This window comes from Notolabrus celidotus, chromosome 17 (assembly GCF_009762535.1).
Source record: "Notolabrus celidotus isolate fNotCel1 chromosome 17, fNotCel1.pri, whole genome shotgun sequence".
NCBI classification, from domain to species: Eukaryota; Metazoa; Chordata; class Actinopteri; order Labriformes; family Labridae; genus Notolabrus; species Notolabrus celidotus.
In genome coordinates this window covers 4,702,094-4,729,842 of record NC_048288.1, presented here as the reverse complement: position 1 = coordinate 4,729,842, position 27,749 = coordinate 4,702,094, and the positions used below count along the sequence as shown (strand labels likewise).

At 44.1% G+C, this 27,749-nt stretch overlaps 1 protein-coding gene across 1 annotated transcript in view; it reads right to left on the bottom strand.

The window, feature by feature from the left end:
- zfhx4 (zinc finger homeobox 4) overlaps window positions 1–27,749 on the bottom strand; it is a 79,607-nt gene that overhangs the window by 29,230 nt on the left and 22,628 nt on the right. Inside the window, exons 3-6 of the mRNA XM_034707061.1 lie at window positions 27,301–27,513; window positions 26,508–26,802; window positions 24,318–24,859; window positions 8,586–8,820 (exon numbers count right to left, since the gene is read on the bottom strand). Coding sequence (XP_034562952.1) covers window positions 8,586–8,820; window positions 24,318–24,859; window positions 26,508–26,802; window positions 27,301–27,513 — 1,285 coding nt within the window. The remainder of the gene's footprint in view (window positions 1–8,585; window positions 8,821–24,317; window positions 24,860–26,507; window positions 26,803–27,300; window positions 27,514–27,749) is intronic.

Here is a 27,749-nt window from a genome sequence, read left to right as displayed (position 1 = left end):
GTGTGTCAAGGTTTTGTAAGACAAATCTCTCCAGCGTGCGCCGCTTTAGTGCTATTGAACCAGGCTTCGATCACTCGGCCACTGTGAATAATGCAAGGGAGGCTACTGCTCACTTACAGCACAGGATGCTTGCATGTGTGTGTGTGTGTGCGCGCGCACGTGTGAGTGTGTGACAGGATGGTCCTTTTTCCCTCTTGCAAATGCAACAGGGCAGTTCTTCGACGTTCCTCCACTTGGCCCTCTTAATCTCGTGTCAGATACAGGAACTCCCACATTGATACTGTCTCTTTGAGTGTGTGTGTGTGCGCGCAAGTGTGTGTGTGTGTGCAGGCGTGTGTGTACGCTGGAGGCTTCTACAGTAGACGGGAAGAGCTTAACTCAAGCAGACAGCTCAGGCCTGCACTTTGACACACCCTGACTCATTACATACAGCCGGCACACAGCGGAATATTGTCATTAAAAAAGACAATTAGATACGAAGTCAAGGGAGCATCACTTACACACACATGGACACACACGCCTGCACACACACACAAGCCTGCACACACACACATTTACACACACACACACACACACACACACGCACACAGCTCAAGAAATATAGGTGAACACTCTCGTCTTCATATCCCCAGGTATATAAAGCGGAGATATTAATAATCAGGATGCTGCAGAGTAATTAAAATGATTTCAAATGATGAGTGTGTGTGTGTGTGTGTGTGTGCGTGTGTGTTTAAGCATATGTGTGTGTTTTTTGTTAATTAAGCTGAATGATCTGATATGACACACACCGTAATGCTTTAATGGTGTCCTATACTTGATGTAGCTGGAGGGGACAACAGTTGACGAGTCTATAAGGAGCGACAGGACAATGCACACACACTCACACACACTCACACACACTCACACACGCACAAACAGAGCTGCTTATTGGCCCTGCCTAAGAGGAGCATCTCTTTTTGCGACATAATTATCTGTGTCATCACTTATTAGGCAATTAAACAAACATCAGTTTCTATTTCCTCTCCCTCCATCTCTCCTCTCTTCCTATTCTGCCTCCTCGTCCTCTTCTCTCCTCTCCTCTCCTCTTCTTTTTTTTTTATTTAATCTTCTCCTTCCTCCTCTCCTCTCCTCTCCTCTCCCTCTGCTCCTCATCCTCCTCTCCTGTGTGACTCCAGACAAGGTTTCAATTTCAGCATGCTGATTGTCTCATTGCCGACTCTATGCATGTCTAACACTTACTAGCACTCTGGGGACTGGCAATACACACCATAGAATGCCTATTACACTCCCACACGTTCCTGGTGAGTGTGTGTTCGTGTTTGTGTGTGCGGTGTGTGTGCATGTGTGTGTGTTTGTGTGGCAAGGGGTGATGAGGGTGTAAAATGCCTATTACGCTGAGAGTCTGGTCTCTCTTACACTGGAGAGAATTCTCTGGCGCCTAAAGAGCAGAAAATTGCAACGCTCCTCTTCCTCACTCCCCATTAACCTGCTTTTGAAACAAAGGCCTGACCAATGTGTGTGTGTGTGTGTGTGTGTGTGTGTGTGTGTGTGTGTGTGTGTGTATTCTTGCCCATTAGCCCCATGTGCCATCATAGGTACGGCACATTGTGGGCTCAACCAAGCAGAAACACCAGCGTCTCATCTGCATATACGTTGACTTTTCTTTGTTTCCATTATATTTAACCATCTTTTGGTGGCTACTTTTAGCTCACTGCACCTTTACACGACAACACCTTCTGCTAACCTCCTTTTTTTCCTCTCTATTCAATCATCCACTTAAAAAAAAGGACATTTTTATGCCCCCAAAAATGAACTTGTCACTCATTTTACCGTCTTCTTTTCTATCCGTCATCAAAGATGGCAAAGGGAGAAGAGACGGCATCTTTCTGAGGAGCGTCAAGATGACTAAAGCAGCGGGCATATTTGTCTAATTTGCACAAAGACATCCACATCAAAGCACAAATCAAGACCCCGGCTCATTCAATGGATTTTTATCAGTCTATCCATTTCTTGCTCTTTTTTTCTCTTGCATCCTTTTTTCTCCCTCTCCCTGTCACATTCCTCTTTCGCTCTCTATTTTTCAGAGCGTTATTAGAACATGATAAAAGCGAAAGGGATGTCATGACACGGGACCCCCTGTTAGCATTAGGAGGTGGGAGAGAAAACGAACGAGAGAACGAGAGGGAGGGGAAAAAAGGGAGAGAAAAGATGAAAGAGATTTGTCTGGAAATTATTGCTCACAAGGCATTGATTCTCTGCTTTAATCTCACACAGTGTGCTCAAATTTCCTATTAGGGAGATGAAGAAAAGGAGAGAGAGGGAGATGGGTCTTATTCACATAGGTGCGGAGGTGAAACTTGGCATGCCTCTCGGTGCTTCTTTGGGCAGACAAAACGTACTATTTCCCATATTCTGTAAAGAAAAACAAGGTCTAGAATCTATTTTTCACTTCGCCGTCTTGCTTTCCATTAGTCGGCTGTAGGTAAACATGGGAGAGAAACAACTACTGCTGCTGAACTGCTGGAGGGTCACATACACACATGTACACGACAAGCCACTGACAGCTGCTGTAGCTGCAAAGCTTCCCCCGGTTAGCGACGATTAGCCTTGGCTATAGGTAATCAATAGCAGCTATCAATTCCATACCTCCAACTGATGGATGAGGTAAGGAAACGGAGGAGAGTGAGGAAGAAGGGAGCGATATAAGGAAAGAATTTGCCGCTGCAACAAGAAATGGCACACATTCTACCTGACAATAACGTCCTGAAGCAACGTTTCCTCTTTGTGCGACTGTGTGTGCATATAGGCTGCTTTAAATGTCCATCTGTGAATTGAATCATCGCGGTTTGAGATTAGTAGCTGCTTGGACCCAGCCAGCGTATTGCCTGGTTACCAGGGCTCTGGCTCCTCACAGCCCTCCTCCCATCAGCGGATTGTTTGTCTTAATGCTGTGTGACATGGCCCATTGTTTTGTCCATCTGTGGTTAAGAGTCAATGGACAGAGGGTGTATGAGGGGGATCGGGGAAGAGAGAAGAATGGAGGTGAGGGAGAAGAAAATAAAGAGGAGCTGGAGTGAAAAGGAAGGAGAGGGGGTGGAGGCAGAAAAGGGAGAAACAAGATGCATAGAAGAGCTGAAAGGTGAAAGAAACATGCAATAACCCTGTGATTTCAATATGGTCCTCAGGACTCCTTTTCCAGGACCTTCCTGAGGCGTCCGCCTCCATATGGACGAGGCCTCAAGTTCAGTGATATCACCGACGTGAGAGGGATCCCGGCCCTGTGACGCCAGGCCCCCCTTCAAAGGGTTAAGTCATATTTAGTATGCGTCCTCATAGCCCCACGGCTTTGTATTGTAAATAAGACTAATGTGGCATTGGTCAGGTATGCTAATTCAGATAATCAGTGCAATTTCTGCAAATTATAACTGTCAGTGCGGTGGGCACAGAACCTTGGCGGAAAACATGAGGGAACAATTTAGCCCGGGTAATACCCCTCCACCAAAGAGCTGCTCAACTCAAAGAAAAACAATCGGCCTGAGCCCATACCGCCCCGACACACCATTTCAAAAATAGTTTATGGTGAACGAGGCTCTTTTTTTGAGGCACAAGTCAGCATGCTGCCCTTTTTTTTCCCTATGTGCACACACAGACCGCAAAGTAATTATAATTCGCTTGGATGGAATTATTCAAAAAATGACCACATCTTTTACTCCCTCAGCCATAGAGAATATGGTTTTGGGAAATTTAGGGGTAAATTGCTACTTGCCGAAAATATAATAATATACATATATGAATGTGTCTTATTTTGATTTGACAAATGATTTAAAATGCAGCGCATTGTCTCCAACTAATTGTACGGCAATAAAAAGCAGCATACTTCACTAAAATCCTCCTGGGTAAAATCACATCACTCTCATCAGAATAGTTCTCTCCAGGAACGGCGTTTAGCTCATATTGGGCACATAAAAAAAACATTCCAGGTTTTTATTATGCGAGGAATGGATCCCGCCTGCCTGAAATCTGTGGACTCTACCTTTTATGTAAGTAAGTTGAACAGTGAATGAGAAAGAAAAGGTCAGATATTATTTGTTAACTGTAGGTAATAAGCTGTTTGTAAGAAAATCAATGTGCAATATAATTGGCTGCCCTTACCTATTAACCATGTAATCTAAACGCTGATGTCTAATGGATCCCTGCATTAAAGGATGGAAGGAAACAGTAACTAAAAACAGGAAGAGACTATCCTCTGTCCTCTCGCCTCACCCCCTGCATCCTTACTTGAGAAAGAAAATGGCCACCACTGCGCTGACTCCAGCGGTTAGCTGGATCTGGGTGTGTGTTGCATCCTTTCTCTCACTCCTCCGACCATCCGTGACTGTTTATGTAATGGCCACAAATTACTGAGACAAACCCTGGAAATAGACTTCTGTCTGAGGAGAGAAGAGAACCGCTGGAATGGCGAAACCAGCCCCGCCACCCAGAGGAAAAAAAAGTAGAACATGAAGGAGTGAAAGTGAAGGAGGAGGGAAAACCTAATACGTCTAAAGATGCCCCGGTGTCATCACATTGAAATGCTCTTTGGGAGACAGCGAAGGCCTTTCCCACGATGAGAACTGAATGATCGTTTTTAGTGCTTTGACTCAAACAGTTTGGGTCGGCGCAATTGGAAATAAGCAACATGGCACATGTGCCATCACATCGTCCTCGCAGCACACACACACGAATTTACATCCACTTCCGCACACAAGCACATGCAGCTGTAATAAGTGTCCATTAGGCTTGGTTTTTAGCCTTCAGCAGCTATGTAAATGGTTAGCACAGCTACACTAATTTGACCAGAAACCCAAAATGTCCCAGAGCCTTATCACTCAGAGAAAACAAAAGACACCGGATACACACACACACACTCACACGTACACATCCACATAAAAGTGTTGTTGGTCTCTCTAAGTCCAAAGAGGTCTTTTGTTTAAAAGAGGGACTCACACAAAGAGGGTCCTCTCTCTCCCTCTGTAATGCATGTTGGGTGGTGGCGGTAGGGTGTGTGTGTGTGTGTGTGTATGTGTGTGTGTGTGTGGGGGGGGGGGGGGTTATAGAGGGATGGAGATGAGTGGGTGGTGGGGTGGTGGAGGGATGGATGACAGGCTGGGCTCTCAGAAATAATTACCTCCATAAGATCCCATCTCCCTTTTCCTTTCTGTGAGGGACAGAGGGAGCAGAGGGGAGGGAGGGAGAGAAAATGACAGAAAGTAAAGTATGCAGAAAAGACCCTTGTGTTTCTGCTTGGTCTGGCTTATGAGGAGCTTTACACATGATGGAGCACAAGGCTAATGGGCGAGGGTGCTTACATGGAGAAACACTCACGCACACGTACACAAACCTACTTCCAGTGTCACTTTACAGCAAAACAAATGGTGAGATGGTCAAGAGAGAGGCGGTGACAGAATAACAGCCAGTCAGAGAGAAATCATTGTAACAACTTGACTTCAGAGACTGTTAATGTCTCCAAAAATCCGGCTAAACAAATTGGTCAAATTATAAAATCGATGATGGAATACCCATGACTTGCAATCTGTCATATTTTGTTTTTTCTTCTTGGATTTCACTAAACAGCTCCATTCAGGGCCTAACGTCATTACAGAGTGGAGAAGAGCAACAAAAAATCTAATTTCTCTAACAACTTTTGGACGACCCTCAAAGCAAAATGGCCTCTAAGTCCTCCATGTTGAGAGGCAATTCATTTATGCTTGTCCCTTTGATGCAAACTGGCATTTTTTTCATAAACTCAATTTTCTTTAACACTTCTAATTGTACACAGAGAGGGACAATTTATCTGAGTAATGTGGGCACAGAGGGCTTTTTGTCTTTAAAGGACACAGGGAGGGGGAAAAAAGGATCAGGGTAAAAAGTTTTGTCCGTACAATCAATGAGAGTCAGATATCCCCCTCAACAGTTGTGTTTACCTAGTGTAAAGGATGAGACAGCTGGGCCCAGGTTTGGGGAATTACAGCCTCAAAGAATAACAAAGAGCACAAGGTTCTCAAATGAACACATGCATTGACATGCACACAATGCAGTCCGGCAGAAGTGTTGCTGGTACACTCCTGTCTTTGTTCGAAACACCTATACCCTTGCGGTGTGTCTCTGCAGAACTGTATCCTTAATTAGGCCATAAAATCAGCATCAAAATTGTTTAATGAAAGCCATTCACATGTACATAAAGTCCAGAGCATTAGAACTCTTATTCCCAAATGGGCCTATAATTATCTGGCCCAGTGCCAGGTCCCAGGCTGTAAGAGAAAGATACCGGTCAGCACTTAAATTAATCTTTTTCATACCAGTCTCTAATGAACAGAAAGTGCTCGAGTCAGGAGTTGTAGCCCCAGAAAACTAGCGGCACGCATACACATGCACGAACACACAAATAGAGGGGTCCTTAAACTGAACACTAGCTGGAAATGTTGCCTACTATGGAGCCTTTTCCATCAGTGAAAACATTCACATCATCTATCACTATATGGGCCGAAAGCAGCTATAATATACTTTTTCTTTCAGAGAACATAAGTTACTCTGGCGTCTAATATCCGCACGTTTCGATGTGTAATCTAAACTACAGAGGACTCAGCTTTAAACCACAAAAACATACTAAAGAAATGTTGAGACTGCTGCAGAAAGAGAAGGAGTGCTCTCCTCTATCACTTAAACTGAAGTGTTTATCTGGTGTTCAAACACTCTTACACCATCTGTGCCAACACCTGCAAACTCTGTAAGGTCTACAAGGAAATACCTTTGAAACATTTAACATGTACCTTATGAAAGAATACTGTTGTTCACTAAAATATTTTATAGACTGGGCAAAAGGAGGGCATCCAAAAAAGTGGCTTAGCATTTTAGTCGCCGCCAGCGTCCGCTTAAGCTTTGCACTAGCTTCCTCATGGAAATTCACCATGTGGCATCAAAGCCAAGGTATAAAAATGAAGGCCCAGGCAACAAATATGGTGTGTTTTAAGAGTGGAACATTTGAAATAGGTGCAGCGGGCGATTATTGCTTTTGACAGGTTTAAAAGATGGTTGCGCTCACTGGTTTGAGAAAAGAGAACAGGGGGGGGAAAGAAGGCTTGAAGTTGTGCAGGTTGAAAAAAACGGACAGGAGCAGGAGAGAGTGGGAGATGGAATAAGCAGGACAAAAAAGGAGAGAGATAGAAAAGAGAGCAGGAGAAAAAGAGGAGGAGGAGGAGGGAGGGTCATGTTAAACTGTACGGTAATGATTTATGTAAGCATGCTTTTTCTGCTGCACCCCCAAATCTCACCGAAACTTTGATCCATGTGTAATTAAAACCAAACGCACACCGGCAACGGTCTCCATTTCAGGATTGGGAGCTCTTCTCCTGCTCATGTGTGTGTGAGAGAGTTAGTGTGTAAGTGTGTGTGTGTGTGTGTGCTGGGATTCACATGTGTTTCTAAGCGCTGGGCCCCCATCTGTTTTGGGAGTACATGTACAGTATAAACAGGACACTTTGGGGAGCACAGATTCATGCTGAAACACACACACACATACACACACATGCACGCTAACACACACAGATGGATGTATGGGCTAATGCTATGCTGGAATGCTATTCAAAATGTGTTACAGCCCCCCCCTCCTCATCCACCCCACCCTATCCCACCCGCTCCTTCAGGTCAAGCAAAGCAAAAACAAGTTAAGCGCTCATTTTCTCCCGGCAGCATTAACATAGGGATGACTAAATAATGGACCCTGACTCTTGGTCTTCTGGTTTAAATTACAGCGCAGCCCCCTCCCCTTACACCCTGCAACCCCTCACCAACCATCCAACCCCCACTCAAAGAAAAACGATTAATCTTTTTTTTTTTTGTCTCTCTGAATGTTTTACAGTTCTGTTACACTTATTAGCTGCTGGCAGGACGGAGAGTCTTAAATGAAAGCCAAATTGCTTTGGTCATGAGAAAGGAAATGAAAGCTCACTCCAGGGAGAGACTGTGTAGCCGTAGCATACGTGTGCGTGTGTGTAAGCGTGTGTGTGTGTGTGAGTAATGTGTGTGTGTATGGCTATCGTATGTGTGCACAAGCCTTTTCACTACAAGATACTCCCAAGGTGAAATTTCATAAACTCACTGCTTGCCTGGCTGGGATGTCCCTGTGCACGGGACAGTGTGTGTTTGTGTTTGGGTGTGTGTGTGTGAGTGTAGCAGATATAAGCACGGCAGCCTAATAGGAACAGTATGCTCATTTTGGAGAGATTAGGAGGAATGGACGGGTCTGTATCGAGAGACGTGATCTGGATATGAAGGCCGAAGGAAGGAGGGACGGAGGGAGGAGGAGAGGTTTGACAGACTGAGGAGGGAGTGGTGCAGAAATGAGAGGAAAAGGGATGGGAGGAGCTTAGGGAGTAGAGAAAGATGTATCTGACTTCAAAGACAGAAAACTGACCATTCAAACTAAAACCAGCTTTTTAGAAAAATAAAAAATATGAACACAACCCAAAAATAGGGTCGTAAAACTTAAAAAAATGAGGTCACATCGATGTTAGCTAGCAGACAAATCAGGTTAAAGAGTCACAGACCTTGGCTGGACAGGCTCTCCTTGACCTGGAACAGCTCGTGGAAGCTCAGTCCGTCCTCGTCCCCTCCCAGGCCTTGCTGGTGCAGCTGGAGTTTCCTCAGTCCTTCGTTTTGCTGGTGGCGGGCCGAGCGGGCGTGCTGCACCAGGTTGAGGCGGGCCCTGGTGGAGTAGTCACACAGGGTGCAGTAGTAGACGCAGGACTCTGGGCTGTGCGCGCTGTCCTGCTTCTGCAAGTGCTGTGAGAGAGGAGAGAGAGGGAAGACTTTAGATGGCAGAACATTTTTAGGGCACATGGACGATTCAGGACGTGGGTTTTAGCCCTACATTTACTGCTTTAAGTATTTTTACAACTTGGTTTTTGTGAAAATTAGGACATTTGTAAGATATTTGACACTTTTCTGAAAGTTATGAGTCTTGTGATTTCTTGCAAAACCTGTTGAGAGTCACTGGGTTACGACCATCATGTTTGGCAGCATTTTGTCTTTAACTTCAAAAGGCTGCTTAATAATTAAAAACAGGGAGAACAAATGTTACTGTGTTTGCAGGAGCAGCTGTACCGTACACACTGGGTCGAGCTCAGGTGTTGTCTTTACATTCATAGACCACTTTTTCCAAATTAATTGGACATATTTTAGGTGACATAAAGCTTAAAAACTCACAAAAGTCACACAAGGGGTTGAGTTCAGAGCACTATTTTTGTCTTTAACATGCACATTGTCCAGCTCTCCTCATTGTTAGCAGCTGCAGGGGTTTCTCATTCAACGTGTGCTGTCAGTTGCAAGCCCTTAATTTCCAGTTGCCTCTTTAATGGCATTGCAGCCATGCAAAGCTACCCCCTACCTCGATGTGTGCACGCTCACAAGCACACACACACACACATACACAAATACACGCACGCGCACATACACACGCGCGCACACACAGCCCCCATCCCACCTTGCCCTACTCCCATACACCCAGTCAAGCCAAGCATATCAAGTGTGCCTCTGTTGTTGCTCCCGGGCTAATGAACAATGCACAAAAACAAAAGAGCAGGCCAAGCTTTTATTATCTGATCCTCTGTGGAGGGAGGGGAGGGAGACTGAGAGGGAAAAAGGGAGCCAGGCAAAGAGACAGAGACACAGAGGTGGCTCACGAAGGTTGGTTTATGCTTTGTTAAGATTTATTCATACAGCCATGTGAGAAACAGGTGCAGGCTTCTATGCATGAATTAATACTCATAATGGTGTGTGTGTGTGTGTGTGTGTGTGTGTGTGTGTGTGTGTGTGTGTGTCTCTCTCAGCTCCTATAGGAACATGTTTCATTCTTGAAAAGTTAGCAAGGTGATATTTTCTCCCGAGCGTTGTTGCATCATGTTATATGGAGCAAGAGGAAGGCAGAAAGTGTGTGTGTGTGTGTGTGGGGAGAGTGTGTGTGTGTGGGGTGGTGTGGGGGTGGGGGGCACAGTTAGCTGCAGGTGTGTGAGTCCCGCCCCCCCCCCCCTCCCGCTTTCCCTCTTCCTCCTTTGACAAACAGGGATTAGCAACATAGCTACAGCGGCTAACACATCTTTTCTCTCTGTCTCTCCCTCTTTCTTTCTTTTGTAGGAAATCTTACGAGCTTTTTCTCACGAGACGGTGGGACGTCCCCTCGCAGTCAGAGGCCCTTTCAGAAGTCTTAAGTTTTAATTAAGTCGGAGTTGTCAGAAGAAAGCTCCCCTAGTCCAGAGCTCAGGGCCATTAATTACAGCTATCTTTGTTTCTCTGTGAAAAGAGGCCTCCCTTGCTCCCTCTCTCTTTCCTTCTTTGCTTCTTTTCTTTCTTCCCCACCCTCCCTTGCAGGAGAAATGGGCTGCTGAGCTTTACCCTGGAAACCACACACACACATGTGCTCCTGGAGTCCAACACATACAATCACATAAGGATACAGATGTTTTATCACAAGAAGTGTAATGTCCTTTCACCAAAAAAAAACTTCAATGTCCAGATTTTCAAGTAGAAGTGGAATAAATTAATGAGGGATGATAAATCTAATCAACCTTTCTTGGTCTGCTAGCGCCACGACTCATGGAGAGATGCACCATTCATAAAGGTCCTCAAAAACTACAGTCCAAATGATCCGAACATACATTAAAGCTCTTACATCTCATTCAGTCTGTCACCAATCAATACCACTTCAGTGTCAAAAAGGAAACTTCACACTGCTGCAGTAGATCTTTTATCCTGTCTCAGTTATGCGACGGCTCTGCTGCACATTTCACGTTGAAATAATGACCATTCTGCAGAAGATGGGGCATTTCTTTCCTCCAATGACATTCTTTAGTGTTTCATTCAAAAATGCCAAAGAGGAAAAGCTCGGCAGAAATTTGGTGGCCTTTATTCAGAACACCAGCGTGTTCATTTTCTTACAAGATGAGTGTAAATGCACAGTGAGGCCGGATTTAGAGTGACCCCCTTGGACGAAATCAGTCGTGTTCTTCCAGGATGAAGACTTTCCATCAGCCAAAGAGTGTGACTCTTACTAAAGCATGCATTTATGTGGAAACTAATGCATTTTTAGCAGGATGCAGTGATGAGGTAAATTATCTAAAGAGGGAAAACCTCTTCCTGCTTCTGACCTCTTTCTCATATTTTACCAGCAGAGGTTCAAAAAGCTACTTCCAGGTGAGTGCTGAATATGGACTCACCTTTTGACCCGATTACTAAAATTCTAATTAAAGAAACAACGAATCTGGTTGCTAACCTCATTTTACTATGTAGGTCAGTAAGAGGCAGCAGTATCAGAGTGAGATCATTTCAGAACCAGTTAAAAACTCCTCACGGTGCCTGCGTATCAAGAGAAAAGACGTTCTCTTTGATAGTTTCCTGACGGTACGAACTTTAAACATATGTTTAAAAATGTCTGTATGAATCAGTAGAGGCCAGAACGCTCTGCATCCCTCTCTGCACTAACCTACATTCTATTTGTTTTTAGATGAAGCGGCCTGGGCTGGGAGTATCTGCATCATATACTTGGGGTTGAGCCGGGCTGCCAGATAGGTTTAGTCCTAATATTAATTCTCTCCCCATCAGCACATTCCAGAGGGTTTGTTTAAGACCTAAACTAGAGGGCTGTCTGTCGCTCTCTGGCACTCTGCAGGCCTGAAATGCAGGCGGTCTGGTGATCACAGGCCAGAACATCCATGATTTATGAACTTTTAAAGGAGCGCTTTGACTCCTGCCAGGCGTGGGCTGTGTAATGCATATTCAAACACACAAACACACTGTTCCTGCTTCTGGGTTTCGCACTTGTGTGTGTCTGCTAGAAATGTGTATGTAATTTACGCTGCAGCTGATTTTTGGTGTGTGTGAACAAGTGCTGTACATGCATTTTCTGTTGTGTAATCATCCATGTGTGTGTATTTTTGGTGAGTGTGCAGACTGGCAAAAAGGCCCATCCTTGTCAATATGGCACCTCTCCAGAGTGCCTGGTGGTTAATTGTCAGGGATTAGTGTTTGGCAAACAACCAAATACGCTAACTCTCCCTGTGGGCCAATCAAAATCAGCTAAACAGCCCTCCCTGGGTGGACCTAAAGATGGCACAGACATCTCAGGATGGTGGAGGAGGTGCACGTACACACACCCCTTACACACAGAATGCAAATGATGACACCCGGGACTTCCTGTTTACCTGTCAAAAACACAACATTTTGAGCCCTGTCGATGACACACACACACTCGAACACACACCCTGGGACTTGCATGAGGAGAGGGGAGGAGAGTCAATTTGACAGGTAAGGGAAGCTCCCTTGTGTTAGCGGTTTGCTGGTGTTGTGTGCCTCTCTGAGTGTGTGTGTGTGTGTGTGTGTGTGTGTGTGTGTGTGGATGACAGAGGACCGCATTCATTATGCAGAATGAGATGTTTACAAAACACCTTTCCTCACAAACACACAAACAGAAGCGCACACACCTCCCCTCTGCTCGCTCCCTGCGTGCGTTTGTGGGGAAGGAGAGCGGTGCTGCTATCTCATATTCATTTGTTCCATCTGTGGTGACAAAGCTGCCTCATTAACTGAATTCTTAATAAGCCAAAGCAAAAGACATCGTCTCACAAATTCTTTTATCTTTCTCTGCATGTATACGTACGTCAAAGTGAGAGTGGAGGTGTGTGTGTGTGTGTGTGTGTGTGTGTGTGTGTGTGTGTGTGTGTGCAGGAAGGTGTGGGTATAATTTCAGGTTTTCATGTTCTTTTCTTCTGACTGTATGTGAGCGTGTGTGTGGATGTGTGTGTGTGTGTGTGTGTGTGTGTGTGTGTGTGTAGGTTTAGTTGTAACGTTTCAGTAATTTTTTCACTCCACATTTTTTGATTAACCGTGCAGAAGTATATATATTTTTTACCTGCTTATGATTCAAACGTGCCTTTATTTGGTGTCACCGCCTCTGATTGTGTGCGTGTAACATTTTGAAAGCAGCCCAAAGCAGCAGAGTTGTGTTTTCCTCCATAAACCAAATGAAAAATTAGAGTATTCAGAACAAACATGACATTTCCTGTCATTAAGTGTAGAGCCAGACAGCTAATGAACACATTCTGAAAATAAGAACCCTCCGCTACTGCAGCTGTGTCTTAATAACCAGTTTGTGTGTGTCAGAACGTGTGTGTACACGTTTTATACGCAAAGAATCATTACATACATTCTGTTTTCCTCTTCCTGTCCGCTGAGAGTGTGTGCTTGCATGCAAATGTGCATCCCACACAATTTAAAAACCTCTCTATTTCCTTTCATCAGTGTGTTTTTAAAGGGGAGGCAGGGAGCTTGTTGTCGGGTATACCTTCTTTTTGGAACATCACCAGCTTCCGGTGCTATCCCCTGGGCCCCCGGGGGCCATCGGAGACAAAAACAGCCCCACTTGGCCCAGCAAATAACAAAAGCGTGTTTTGTTCCTTGAAAGTATTTTAAACACATACCAGCGCTGCCTGGAATGCTGCCAAGTGTAGGATTCCATCAGTGCTACCACCTCCCTAACACATGTTACTGCTAACCGCCGCTCAGCCCCCAAGACATAGATGTAACGCAAGATCACTGCCGATGGATTCACTGGCAGACTGCACTGCTCAAGAAAGAAAAGGAGCTGCTGAGGGCTCAGGTATGTGTCACCCAACAGTCACAGATAAAGAGAGCAGCGGAGATAATGTATAGAGAGACAGTTTCGGTGCTGCACACGCATAAAAACAAATATGCAAATACAAGGCACGTACGGAAACTGCTGAGTGCACACTGCATACGCTCACACATCTCATGCTTCTCTCTCTTTCTCTCCTTCAAGGCCACCGTTTGTGATCTGAGACGCTCGAGACAAAAACAATCCCAGCGAAAAAAAATCTCCCCCAACCCGCCCGACCTTTTTTTCCTCCCTGATGGTTGTCCTCCATTTCTCTGCTACCATGATACCATATTTCCTCTCCTTTCTCTCTCTCTCTGGGTTTTACGTGTTGGCAGCAACATGTGATCGCAGCTCTCGGGCCTGGATGTGAGGCACAGGGCCTGTAAGCTAGCTTAGCATAGGTCACCCAAAAATAATAAGCATGTATTGCATAATGGCAGGCAAGGCAAATAAATGAATTATCACAATGAGGCTCATGCACTCGCTCTCTGCCATTCTTCTTCACCACTGCCCTGTCCCTCCCTCCTTCACTCTGTGGTTTCAACTTGTTTTTCTCTCAATTTTTCACTCAATTTACTTTTTTTCCCCTCTTTGCTGTTTGTCAGCAGAAAAAAAACACACTATCACTAGGCAGAAGTGATAGGGCTTTGGACGAGCTTGGGAAATAATGTAACCCTTAAGTCCAGTTAATGGTCTCGCCTTCCATTTGTCCGACTCCCACACACAAACAGTTCATCACACACACACACACACACACACACACACACACACACACACACACACACACACACACACACACACTTGTAGCAGTGACGTAAGCGTGTCTGACGTATGGGGCAGAGGTCAATCAGAAGTTCACAGCTTCCTGACCCCTCGCCCCTCTCTCTTAGAAAAATCCCATCTGACTCTCAATCTTTCTCTCTTTCTTTCACCCTGGCACAGACACACACACTCACACACATGTTGTGCACACTAGGGCAAAGAAACATGGAAATAAAGCCTTCTTCTTCTTTTTCTTCTGCTTCTTCTTCTTGTCTTTATTGCTCAAAGAAATATCTTTTTAGTCTTCTTCAGTACTTCACAGATTCTAAGACAGACACAAATCCTCCTGTCTTATCGGAGCCTGTGTGTCAGGTGTCTTAAAAGCCAGCTCACCTCCATCCCCCATGAAAATGGATCAGTATTTACATTAGCATTAGATTTAGACAGCATGGCTCAGCCACTTACTCCCTATTAGCCATCCTGACCTTAGCCCATTAGGGTCTAAAAGCCCCCGCTTGTCTCCATCGCCGCCAGGTGAGACTGACCAGACCTCCCAATTCCCTAAACCATATTGCTGCTAAGATTATCTTTTCCATGGACTCACAATGGGACTGAGATCATAAAACACTGAAATCAAGATCACTGAACATGCTTGTGGGATTATCTTCCTTTCTTAGAGGGGAGGGAGAGTGCGCAAATGCTAACATGGTTTTGGGTTGGGTTCATCATTTTTCAGTTTTTCCAGCATGCTAAGATGCTTTTGGGAAATCAAGGCCCGGCCTAATTGACAGTTTCTATGAAAGACGGGGAGAAAACAAAAATAAAGAGGTTGAAATTCTGGCCCTTCAGCTTATTGGCCGGTTCCATCAAAGAGGTTTGTACTACACTGATGTTGTTATATTTAACTAAAACTGAAAGGGAAGAGAAGGGAAAATAATTTTGGTGCCGAGGGGAGCTGAAAGATTTTTGCCAAGTTTGTTTTTTTGCCCTTTTTGGTTCTGGAGACTGGCTGAAAAATGTCTATTAGAGAGAGTTAGACAAAAGGGATGAGAGAAAGATACAGTGAGAGATACGAAGCGATGGATTGAGAGGCGAGGAGAGTGAGAATCTATGACAGACAGAACAAAAGAACCAGAGACAGAAAGAGGGAGAGAGAATGATAGGGGAGAATCTAGACGAGCGTAGCCGGGTTCAAATCACTAATTACACATTCCTGAGCCTGTGAAGGGGAGTATTGTTTTCCATTTAGCCCCTACCCTGTCGCATGGTTTCACTTAGCACAAAACAAAAGGTACAGGGAACAAAACACAAGCCTAATGCCAGGCGCTCCTAATGACAGAGAAATGGGAGAAATTATCCCTGGGGTGGATCCTCGTGAGAAAATGGCTACTGATTACCGGACAAAGGGAGTTCATTTTGAAACTGTCACAAAATGGCAGACTGTCTGCCTCTTCCCTCCACGAGCTGTGTTTATGAAACAAGTGTTTCATCATGCTATTTATTCACAGCTATATCAACGCACGCATGACTCACTTAATCTATACCACCTTAACTTTTAGCACAGCATAATGTACTTTTACATAATCCACTTCCTAACTGTAAAATGTGATATTTCAACACACACACACACACACACACTGGAACAAAAGGCAAAGTTCAGGACTTATTCCAAGAAGAGAGTGTAACAATGTGGTTTGTTGTGCGCGCAAGCTGTGCAGAAGTGTGTGCGCGAGTTGAAGTGGTACCTCTGCCAGAGAGAGCACAATGAAAGCACCTCTTCAGCAGCACCAGTTTGCATATTGCAACAGGAAATCAAATGCCTTGCAGTTGACCTACAAGATGGCACACTTGATCCCCCCTACTTTCTTCACAATGGATGGACGATTTTTGTCAGCGCCGCTCTCTTTTCTTCTGCTTCACCCCTCCGCATCAACACTCAAAGATTTGGACAGTGACGGCGAGCAGGAGCAGATCATTTCTGTCACGTGAGCTAAGTTGGACAAACATTCAACAACCTGGGATGTTCTGTCTACTCCCATAAACCCATAATGATGAGCTCTGCGGTGTTCCGGCAACATAGAAGGACCCTACCATTTTCTGTATTAGCCAAAGGAGGAGGAGGAGGAGGAGGAGGAGGAGGGGGGGGGGTAAGCTGATAGCAGTGGCAACACTGGGCAGAGTCGCCTGGCTGGTAGTGTTTGCCCAGGCCTGGACCGTCTAAAGGAAGGATATTGTTTTCCCCTGAAAAAGCCTCAGCCGCAGTCCGCATACCAGGGTCCACTCAACATACCAATGGGCTCTTTGAAGATTACTCAAATGTTTGCCTTTGTTCCCCCACCACCAACGCCCCCCCCCCCCTCTCCATCCGCCTCTACCCCTAGTCCTAACCTACACTCCTGCCAAACGAGGAAAAGAGGACGGAGTGAAAAAAAACACAACCTATATCTTCAGAAAACAGTCTGAGAGCAATACCACCCTGGGCTTAGATGCACTCTGATTCAAAATGGCCTCTGCAGGGGATGGACGACCACTGAGAGGAGTAATAGCACTCTGACCACCGGTGTAGTGAATCTAAACATAAACAATAGAGGAAGGGGGGGGCGTATTAATGCATGGCGGCAGATATTATACAACTATGTTAAATGTGAGTGTCCCATCTGTCTGCCCGTAAGTCGCAACATGCTTTTAAAGACAGTCGGCTCCTCGTTCATGTGCGACTAAGTCTGCAATTACACTCGAATATGATAATTCCAATGGGTTAATTTGACTAAATGTGCTGAAACTAAGGACCCCATAGCCCCCCACCTACCCCCACCAATTCCACATTAATCCCGAACAAGCAAGTGGGCTTTCTATCAGGTCTATTTCAAAGCATTAGGGATTACCTCGCAGAAACTAAGCTGCTTGAACTCACAGGAGGTCAGCGGTATTGTGCTGCTGCAAGGATGGAAAACCAGTTGTAGAGACGGATAGACAGCAGGACAGGTCAGTTCCTCTTTTCTCCAGGCTCTCTGACAACATCCCTCAATCCTTTCTCCCTCCCTCTTTCATCCCCATCTCTCTCTCTCTTTTTTCACCGTATAATCGAATATCTCCCACTACTTATCTATTCACTGAGCACCTAATGGTTAAAATCAATTACAGCTGGAATGCTGAAATGCCAAATACTGGGCCACATGCTGATAATGACAGAGAGAGTGTGAGAAGGAGCGGGAGAGAGAGAGACTTGGGACTGTTCCAAGGGAGGCACAATTACCTCCGATCGATTGATTATTGATTTGGAAGGGCGTTGAGGAGTATTTCAGTTCAACTTTGTCCATATCAATATCCTGATAGCTTCATGAGAGGGGGAAAAGTGGGAAGGTGCTGTCTAAATACCATCCCAAAGCTTCAGGGTGAGAACACCTTCGTTTGATGTACACTGTATTAAAGGACTAAGACTGCTTCCATACAACATTTTAATGTCAGCTGATTTCAAAAGTCACGCTAACAAACTTACACAAAAATATTAATCTGATTGCTCGCCATGTGATCCGTTTGAGGAGCTCTGATCCAATCAAGGTGAGCCTGCTTTGATAACAACTTCTTTTAACTCACCTAACTTTGTCCAAGATGATCAAGACCCAAAGAAAACAAAGGATAAGGGGGGTGGGTTAAGGATGAAAAAAGAGAAGGTAGGGGGTGTAAGGATAGAAAGAGGAGGAGGAAGAGGAGGAGGAGGGTGTATTTGGGTGGGTTTTAGGGATATAGCGAGGGTGGGAGGGAAGACAAACTCCTGCTAGGTCCTTTGTTCCTGCATCCCTGCGATGTTCCCTTCTTTCTGGTGGTCTGGAAGATACTGACTGACCCCTCCCGACACTCTCCATGACCCCCCTTTCTGCTATCGTTCCCATACCTGTCAGCCCCGATCTGCTTCACAGTCCCCTGCACATGGACAAACGGCTTGGCCTCGGCCTAGCATGGCTCGGCCTGGTCTGGCCAAAATGACCCAGAGTGTAGAGAGAGGAGGGGGAGTTTATATGAACAGGACCTCACCTGGATTTGAATATTAAAAAACTAACCCGGCCTGTTTTGTTCTTACACACAGGACCTCATACCACGTGAGAGAAAGGACACGAAGCATCTGCCTTTTAAATCTATAAGACTAATTCATCCCAGAGTTTGGAAGTTGGAGGGCTGCAGGGGGGAGACAGCTAGGGTAATTAAACCTTACATACGAGTGTCAATCAGGAGCCGGACCAAAGCTGGACACTGCACACACACACACAATTTCACACACACCCTAATGCTTTGCTGACCATCTGGTTAAGGCATTGCAGGGTGAATGGGTGAAACTCTTATTAATATCTATGAGGATTATTAGGAAGAAGAAAGGAGGGGGGGGGGTTAGGGAAGTCTGTCCATTCAAACCTTTCTATCAAACACACAAAGCAACCGCATACAAACACACACACACATGCACACACCTGCTTTTATGCTTTAATTAGCCACCACCCTCCCCTATCCCCCACTTCACTGCCACCCAGACCTTTGAAAGATTTCCATTGTAATCGCCACGCAGGTGAAAGAGGAGAGGATTTGAATAATCCACCAACAGACAGAAAGAGACAGAGAGAGAGAGAGAGAGAGAGAGAGAGAGAGAGAGAGAGAGAGAGAGAGAGAGAGAGAGAGGGGAAAAGAACAACTTGTAGAAAGTGAAAATAAAGAGAAAGAGAGACAGACGGACAACCTTTCTGGCAAAAACACTGAAGTGAATTCATTTGTCTGTTCAAGTTTACAGCTCTGAACCCTCGACGGCGGGCTGCATCATCCGTCTCCATGACAGAACATGAAAATCTATATCTCGCAGTCAAGTAGCATCCACTGTGAAGTGTCTGAGAACATTCCTTTTTGAACAGAATAGCAACTCTTTAAGTCTGTCTTTGAGTGTGAGACAAGGACGCAGTGATCAAGAGTCTGTGTCTGGAACAAGAGGACACGGGCTCAAGTGGAAGATAGCAACTCGATAACCAAAACTACAGTCTCTCTGTGTGTGTGTGTGTGTGTGTGTGTGTGTGTGTGTGTGTGTGCGCGTGCATCTATGGACGCATGAAATGCCTCGCTTCTCAATGCATTTCTGTGTGAGTGCGTGTCATAAATGGTGCACTGCATTTGAAATAGATCCAGTCTCTTTTCTATTCCGGGGACCAGCACAATGGCTTTTTATGCAAATCTATGGGAGTCAATCTCCTGTCCATTTCCCCATCACACAAGTCCAAATGACAGTCCAATAATTTGGGCTGCATATATATAGGGCCATTTGATTTTCAAATGAGAGTGGGCCGGGTTGACCCTTGCTAATAGCCGAGGCACAGCGGTAGACTTAATATCACAGATGCATAAGCACAGCCATCTCCATCTGAGGGAGATGGAGGCGAATAAAATCTGAAGGGGGGGTGAGGGGGGGACAGAGAGAGAGAGAAGAAACTGATTTGATTGATGGTAAAAGGCCAGAAATGAAAAAATCAAAATACAAAAATATATAAAAGAGATGATGAAAATGAGAAAAGGGGTGACTCTTCTTTTGATGCATCTACAAATCCTGTACCCATTCCTCTTCTTCTTTTCCCTCTATCTCTCCCTCCTCCCATCATTCCCCTCATTTAATTCCCCCCACCCCTCATTTCCCGGCCATGGTGTTGCCAGGAGGATCATGGGTAATGAGATGGCCTATCTGCGGCTCCCCAGGGGAGAGATAGAAAGAGAGTTAGAGAGAGAGAGAGAGAGAAGAGGGGAGAGTCAGAGACAAAACAAAGGGAGTGGGTAAGACAGAGGGAGTGAGAGTGTGTGAGACCGAGTCAAAAGACAGAGAAAAGGACACTTTCTATCTTTTTAATTCTCTGCAAATATGTCCCAACAAAATCGCTCCATCTAGAGGCCCTCTCTCCTTCCTCCCGTCCTCCCTCCATTGCAATCATAAAAAGTTGAGCATTTTATGAGCTTAAGATTCAGAGTTCAAAGGAGAGCGTGAGGAAAGAAAAGGGAAGGGAAAAAATAATGAAAAGAAAAACAGAGATATGGAAATTTGCAGTGGACCCCGGACATTTATTTCCGCTTGAATTATGACGGAAAGCTGGACAGACAGACAGACAGACAGTGGGTGGAGTTGTGGTGTTGGCTAAGGACATTTGAGGATTTATTCACACAGCCATCTGAGAAACAGGTGCCACGGCCTATGAGACACGCAGTATGTCTGTATACATGTGTGTGTGGTCCCGGACCATGCCACATTGACCATGAACATTCTCAACTCCTAATGACCCAGGGGCGAGCACGGCCCCAGATCTTAACCTCAAAGCTCTGTGGACACACAAACACACACGCTAACTACAAACTGAGCCCCCTACTTAGTCCTGCAGCACTCGTGAATGACACTGACAGATTTACTTTACTCTCTGTGTGTATTAAGACCAGTGTTTGTTATAAAAAATCATAACCAAGCCATATATCATCATATTCAGCAGTTAGCCAAACACTGGGCTAGCCAGCTATGGACACGCTACGCTACAGCAACATTAAAAGCAGGGCTTACCTCACAGGCTGCTAGCATAAAACCTTACATTTACACAGGCTGCTAGCAAAACAAAACATAGGCTGCTAGCATTAAAATCCTACATTTATATAGGCTGCTAGCATAAACAGAGCGTGTTCACAGGCTGCTAGCATTAAAATACTAGGCTTAAAAAGGCTGCAAAAAAGAAAGAAAATGTAGGCTGCTAGCATAAAACGGCTACATTAACCCAGGCTGCCAGCATGAAACACTATGTTTACACACAGCCAGTTTATTTGTAACATGAATAATTATTTGACTGGACAGCTATGAGAATTTTGAAGTAAGTAATTCAACTCCCTTTTATGTTGCATTTTTAACAGCACAATTCTTTCAAAATACAAAAACAGGGAGCGATCAGATTTCCTACACTTCCTTTTCACAGAGTAACAAGCCACAGGCGTTCTCTTTTCCATATAAGGCCTGACTTCCTGTGCCACCTGCTGTGCCCTGGACACCAGATGACTTGGTGTCCGTTTGCTGCTAATGTCATTTCCCTCTCGCAGTTTCAAAGTCTGGGAAAAAAAAAAAACACTTTCAAACTCTCTGTGTTCCTCAGAAGTACTCCATTGCTGCTACAAAGCAGCCATAAAAATCTCCTGAATATGCTTTTTGTTTGTATCTTCAAATGGTTTCCCATGCCATAAAGATATTCTCTGTTTCCAAAAAACCAGATGGTAAAGTCGTCAACACTCAGATCTTTTATGCGCCCGGCCAAGCTACCTCCATCCCCATGTGCTTTTCACCTCTGCCAATACATAAAAGGAGAGGTGTTTTTCTGGTCAAATAAAGAAATGATTTTTTTCCTCTGCTGTTCTAGGCTTTCTTTCTCTCTTTGCTTTACTACCACATGTCCAAGGGTAAAATAGTGGGATTTCTGCCAGAGGCATTAAAAGCGTCATCTGTGGAACAGATTTGTTGAGGCCTGTGGGGTTGGTGGGTGGGTACATGATGTAGAGGGGTGTATGGGGGCAAAGAGAGGGCACTGGGAAGACCCTCAGTTGCCTCGGCTAAACTGTTGTGTGTGCGCACGCTTGTGTGTCCCTGTGTGTGTGTGTGTGTATGTATGTGTGTGTGTGCCTAAAAGGATACTCCCTTGCTTACTTTCTTAAAAACCAAATGAATAACTAAGTTAGGAATATGTTCTGACAGGCTTCTTTGTTTCGTTTATGGGCTGGTTTTACTCTGACTCTTCATGTTGGGTTTGAACATTTAATAACAAGTTACATAAATAGCTTTCTTGCATTATTGATTTTCTGCAAAAATTCAGCGTAGCCTTGTTAACAAATGTAGCTAATGCGACCTATTTAAATCACCTTAAAAAGGAGTCAGAAGTCTCAACACTGTTAACTGCATGCACAAAGGCTCGCACACCTACGTTAAAGCCTTCCTCTGACGATATGGAGATCCTAATTAGTTTGGACTAATCAAGCTGATCCCATTACTTAGGACCTCAGCTAACTTTGTCAAGAATTTATACATCTAAAATATTTAATACATTTAGTGATCACTTCCTTAGGATTTCAAACTCGCCCTGTGACAAGTTCAGGCTCTGCAAGAAGCTAAGCTGATCAGGTGTCAATATGTACATCCTGTTTAAGTCAGCTACGACTCTTTTAAATAACCCTTAGGTTGCTAATGAGCTTAGTCCACTAGAGCCTTGGAGCTGTAAGCAAAATCAGCCACAGGGTTTCAAATAAATACAATTGAATTGCCCAAATAAAAATGCTTCCTAATTAAAAATAACAAAGAGGAAGACTTTTTAAAAATTATTATAAATTAATTTAAAATCTTCATTTTAATAAATGTTGCATGTTATTCAATTTTAACTAAGATGTATGTACTTCTTTATTTACAAATAGTTTCAGCACAGGTATCAATTTGTAAGAGTCTTAATTTCTTTTAAGATAAATAATAAAAAGAGATCATGTAAAAAAAAAACGTGGGTAATAAGTTAAGAAATACAATTGTAGTTGTAATGCTACTTAAAGAAAATCAATGAAACCTCAGTTTTATACTCTCTTACTACTGCTTTCTCTGCAATTAAGGCAAAGCATTCACACACACACACAGACACACACCCACACACACACCTCCCCCTTACTAAGTGTTGCTTAGAGTAGTAAAGAAATCCTCATTAATGTAATGCACTTGATCCTGTCCTGTAGGTCAAGGCCTCGGAAATGTAACAGACTTCTATTAAACTCAAGGGGACGTCTGACAAACTTAATCAATGTGAACATACCGGCGGGGAGAAAGATGCCAAATTTTAAATATGTGAGAATTTCTTCACAAAAAGACGTTCTGCTGCTCAAAGTGTTAAGAGTTTAATTAGTTAAGTAAGTGACTCCTGTCTGAGTTCACCGCTTGGATGGGCAACCGGTGTGGTCACCTTGTGACAGGTCATGACCAAATAATCCAAAGCGCAAAAGTTCAACTATATGTCTGAAGAACAGTGTGTGCCCACAGGAGAGCTGTGTGGATACCAAAATATAAACAAACAGTGTGTGACTGGAAACATTAAATTCAAAGAAACACTTATTTACAATAATTTAAAAATCTGTATCAAAGCTTCATAATTAATATTAAAATAGCATTTGTATTTTAAAGTTCTTGATTGCTGTTTTTCTGCCCACATAATATATATTAAAATTAAAATGTAGTGTTAACAGTAAGGTCTATTTTTATTATGTCATTGTTCCTTTTTAATTTAAACCAGTATGTCGGAAACAATTCTTTAATTGTTCCAGAATTATTTACAGCTGGAGAAAAACAAGCTGAAGAAAATCAAAACTCCAAAAAATGTGAAACTAGCTGTGAGTACGTGACTGCTGAGTGGTGAACTGCAGAAGCAGTGCCAGCAGTTTATAAGCGGAAGATGTACCCATATCTGAAGAAAATCATCCTGGGCACTCTGACAGTGACCTTTTCCATCTTTATCATTCCATTCTCATGGGAACTTTATATCCCTGTGACACTCGGTTAAGAGGACAGAGCAGATTCTTTATAAACAAAAACATGTGTGCTTTTTCTGAATCTGACCTTAAAATGAGTGTGTTTCCGCTTACATCAGCAGACTAATTTCATGAGTTTGTGCTCAATGTTTGACAAAATGATAATGAATATTTTTCAGTTCCCTAAATTACAGTCTTTAAAGGATTAAGTTCTTTTTTTACTGACTTTTGTTCAGCAGGGGCAGAAACACTAAATTTAGAGAACTGCATTTTGTGTTGGATAGACAACATGGGAAACATTTTCTACCTTGTAGAGGCGGATGGCAGCCTCATGCCTCTGGTTGGTGGCATGCAGCCTCAGTTTATCCACGCTGTTGCTGTAGTAGTCACAGGCGTTGCACTTGAGGTGCACAGGGTTGCCAATGGCCACACACTTTAATCTCCACTGGTTGGCCTTGCCTCCCTCCTTGATGTGGGCCACCAGCTGGTGCTTCTGCATGTGCTTGTCGGTCTTGCAGTGCAGCTGAAAGTTGGCCTTAAGCTGCGTGTTGTAGCTGCAGAGCTTGCACTGGTAGACGTCGCCCACCACGCATCGCCACTCCTCTTCGGGCAGAGCGCGCTCGGCGTTGACGTGGGCGTTGAGGGCCTCCAGGCTGTCCGTGGAGTAGCAGTTGCACACGGCGCACTGGTAGAGGCGCAGCGCGGGGTCGTTGATAGGTGGCGACAAGGAAGAGAGGGAAGGGTCTGATGAGGACATGCCACCCATTCCACCAGAGGACATCAGGGATAGGTCATCTGCCATCAGTTGACCACTGGCAAGACGCAACTCCGCTGATAGGTCACTATTCACTATGGAGAGAATGAGGGAGAACACAGGTTAGAGGAGAGGAAGATGGACAGATTTGAGTTTAAACAGCAGGGCTTTTACTAAATGGACATACATGACACCATAGAGTCATAACATGTGAGACAAAGTGCAGGGGAAGCAGAAATAAAGGCACATTAAAAGACAAAAGAGGTGCGACAAAAAGACAAAGCTCTGATGAAATGAGAGGCTGGTATGCAAAGGAGGGATAACGGATGGAAAGAAAGAGAAAAGGCCTTTAAATGAAATTAAGTGTGGAGAGAAAAGTGAGTCTACTATGCCGGGCCTTTCTCACACAAAAGGATTTGATAAAATAAAGCCTCACAGAGGACTAGGGCTCCTTACAAAGTCTTGTCTATAAAAAACCCTAATAGGATTGAATCAGGATCAATTACAATCATCCTTTTCAACTTGCTAACTCGCTCATCAGGTAGCTTTAATTACTGCTCTCAGCAATGAGGGGACGGCAGTTCTAGGGCTCCAGGCTTTTCTCGCTCACACACACAGATTTGAAAAGCTGATCAATGCATTACACGTGTTCTCTCTTTCTTATGCCCACCCACCCTAGAACAAAAAAACAGATCTGCCATTCATACAGATGTAATTAACTCTTCCATTTGATCCTTTTGTTGTCTCTGTGAATGAAACCAAAGCTCATCATGTCTTTTTTTCAGATCATATCTAAACAAACTGTTGGAGCACAGAGGAGCATTTTAACACCACCTGAGATTTTTTGTTTTTTACAGCTCACCTTTACAACCATCCAATTAGTGGAGGACTAAATGTGTGTTTGTTTGTAGCTTTAAAAGGTCACACTTTGTATGAATGTGAGCGGAAATTAATACATTTGAACCCCAAATCTAAACATAAAAATGTATCCTGCATCTTAAGACTATATGTTAAAATGAATCCATATTGTGCTCACAACATCCTGCCTATGTACAGCTGTGCTCACTATAGGGAGCTGTGTGCTATCAGTGTAATTCACTGAGAGTACATCTGCTGGCTGGGCTGTGACCTCCACACTAGAGGAGGGAGTGGGTGTGTAACACTGCAGGGTCATTGTTAAATCTCTCTCACTCCTACGGGAATCCGCTTCCTGCTGTGTGAGAGTGTTCGTGTATGTGTGTCTAAACGTGTGTACATGTGTGTGTGTGTGTGTGTGTGTATTCTCTCCTGGGTGAGTGAAGGTGGGGTAGTGTGTGTATGGGGAGGATTAAGCTGACTTAAGAAAATTACAAATGAAAGATTAAGAATAATTCTCATGTGGCGTCTCATAATCATTTTTTAATCAGCGAGAGGGGTCAAAGAAAGGAGACAATGACAGAGGGACAATATGAGAGGAGAGATAAGAGGGAAAGAGAAAGGAAAGAGGGTGCGGCAAGAGGGGCAAGGTAAAAAGGATGGGAGCAGAAAAAAAAGAGGTTGAGAGGGTAGTGAGAAAAATGAAGAGCTACAAAGAAAAGGCCCAGAGATAAAAACAATACCAAGATGACATCAGTAAGAGACGGAGCAGATAACCAGCCAAGAAGATTAGAAAAAACACTTTGCCCCACTCTCCGCAGAAATATCTTCATGTAAAGGAGAAAAGGTTTGTATCCCAGTGTTTCCTTTAATTCTAGTAGCACTCACCTAGACCTGATCCAAGAGCAGCTGCTGTTGCAGGATCAAGCTGGAAAGGGTTAATCATCATCTGGGCTTCAGGGCCGCTGCTGCCGGCAGGGTTCTCCAGTTTCACACCTGCCAGGCCCATGTTCTGAGCCAGGTAGTACTGGTAAAGCTCTGCCTCTGCCGGGGCCAAGCCCATATGCAGGCTGTGTTGGATCTGCTTCATGTTCTGCTGCAGCAGCATCATGTTATGCATGTGTTTTTCACTGGTCATATGGATTCGCAAGTTCCGGGCCACGTTGGTCTCGTAGTCACACACCTGTTTGGAGCAAAGTGGAATAAAGTGGAGGGGTTTTTTTTAGGGAATAAGACTTTGCAGGTGTGTTTATATCATCATTATGAAAGGATGGTTTAATACTTGACATTAAATTGTTGGTCCATTTTAAATTGAAGCTATTTTTGTTAAACATAAAGTCAATTAATCTTTCACATTTATATAATGCTCGAATAGCTATTCAGGACAACAGATAAAAAAAAAAATTCTGAATATCTTATTCAGAAAAGAAAATAAGCTAGCATTCTGAGTAAAGTGACCCTAATAATGAATTTCTTATGGTTCCTTCAAGACTTAGAGATAATGATAGTGTGTCTGAAAAACTCTGTTTTATAATGACCAGAGGTCAGATGATGTGTCCAAGAAAAATAATAGACATAGTGACGCAGGGGAAAATAAATGGCTCATTGTGTAGACATTGAAACAAGCAAATTGGTGTGTTTCTACTACAGCACTACAATGGTGCTCTGTTTGTTTCATTACCTCACAGCGCCAAGTGGGCTTCTGTTTGGGCTTGGATGGCGAGGGAGCACCGCAGCCTCCACCAAGGCTGGCACTGGGCACAGGGTTGGCATGGTTGTGGTTGTATTGTACCTCAGTGCCCCCATTCTGGAGTGTTTGTACGTTATTCAGATGCTTATCCGACTGCATGTGGATGCTAAGGTTGCCTTTGGTGGTGGTGGAGTAGTTGCATACCTAAAAGGGAAGAAATTGAACATTCATAAAAATCATACACTGAAAACAATTCTAGAAGAAACTAGCACATTTATCGTATGTTTATATGTTAATTTATTTGATGGGTGATGGGTGTTTTTTTTATTAAAGGATAAATTAAATTTTCCCACATCTGACACCCGTTCTTGTACAATAGAATACTGGTGTATTTGAAGTATTTCCACGAGACCCAATGGTTTTGGTTGAATGAATTTGGC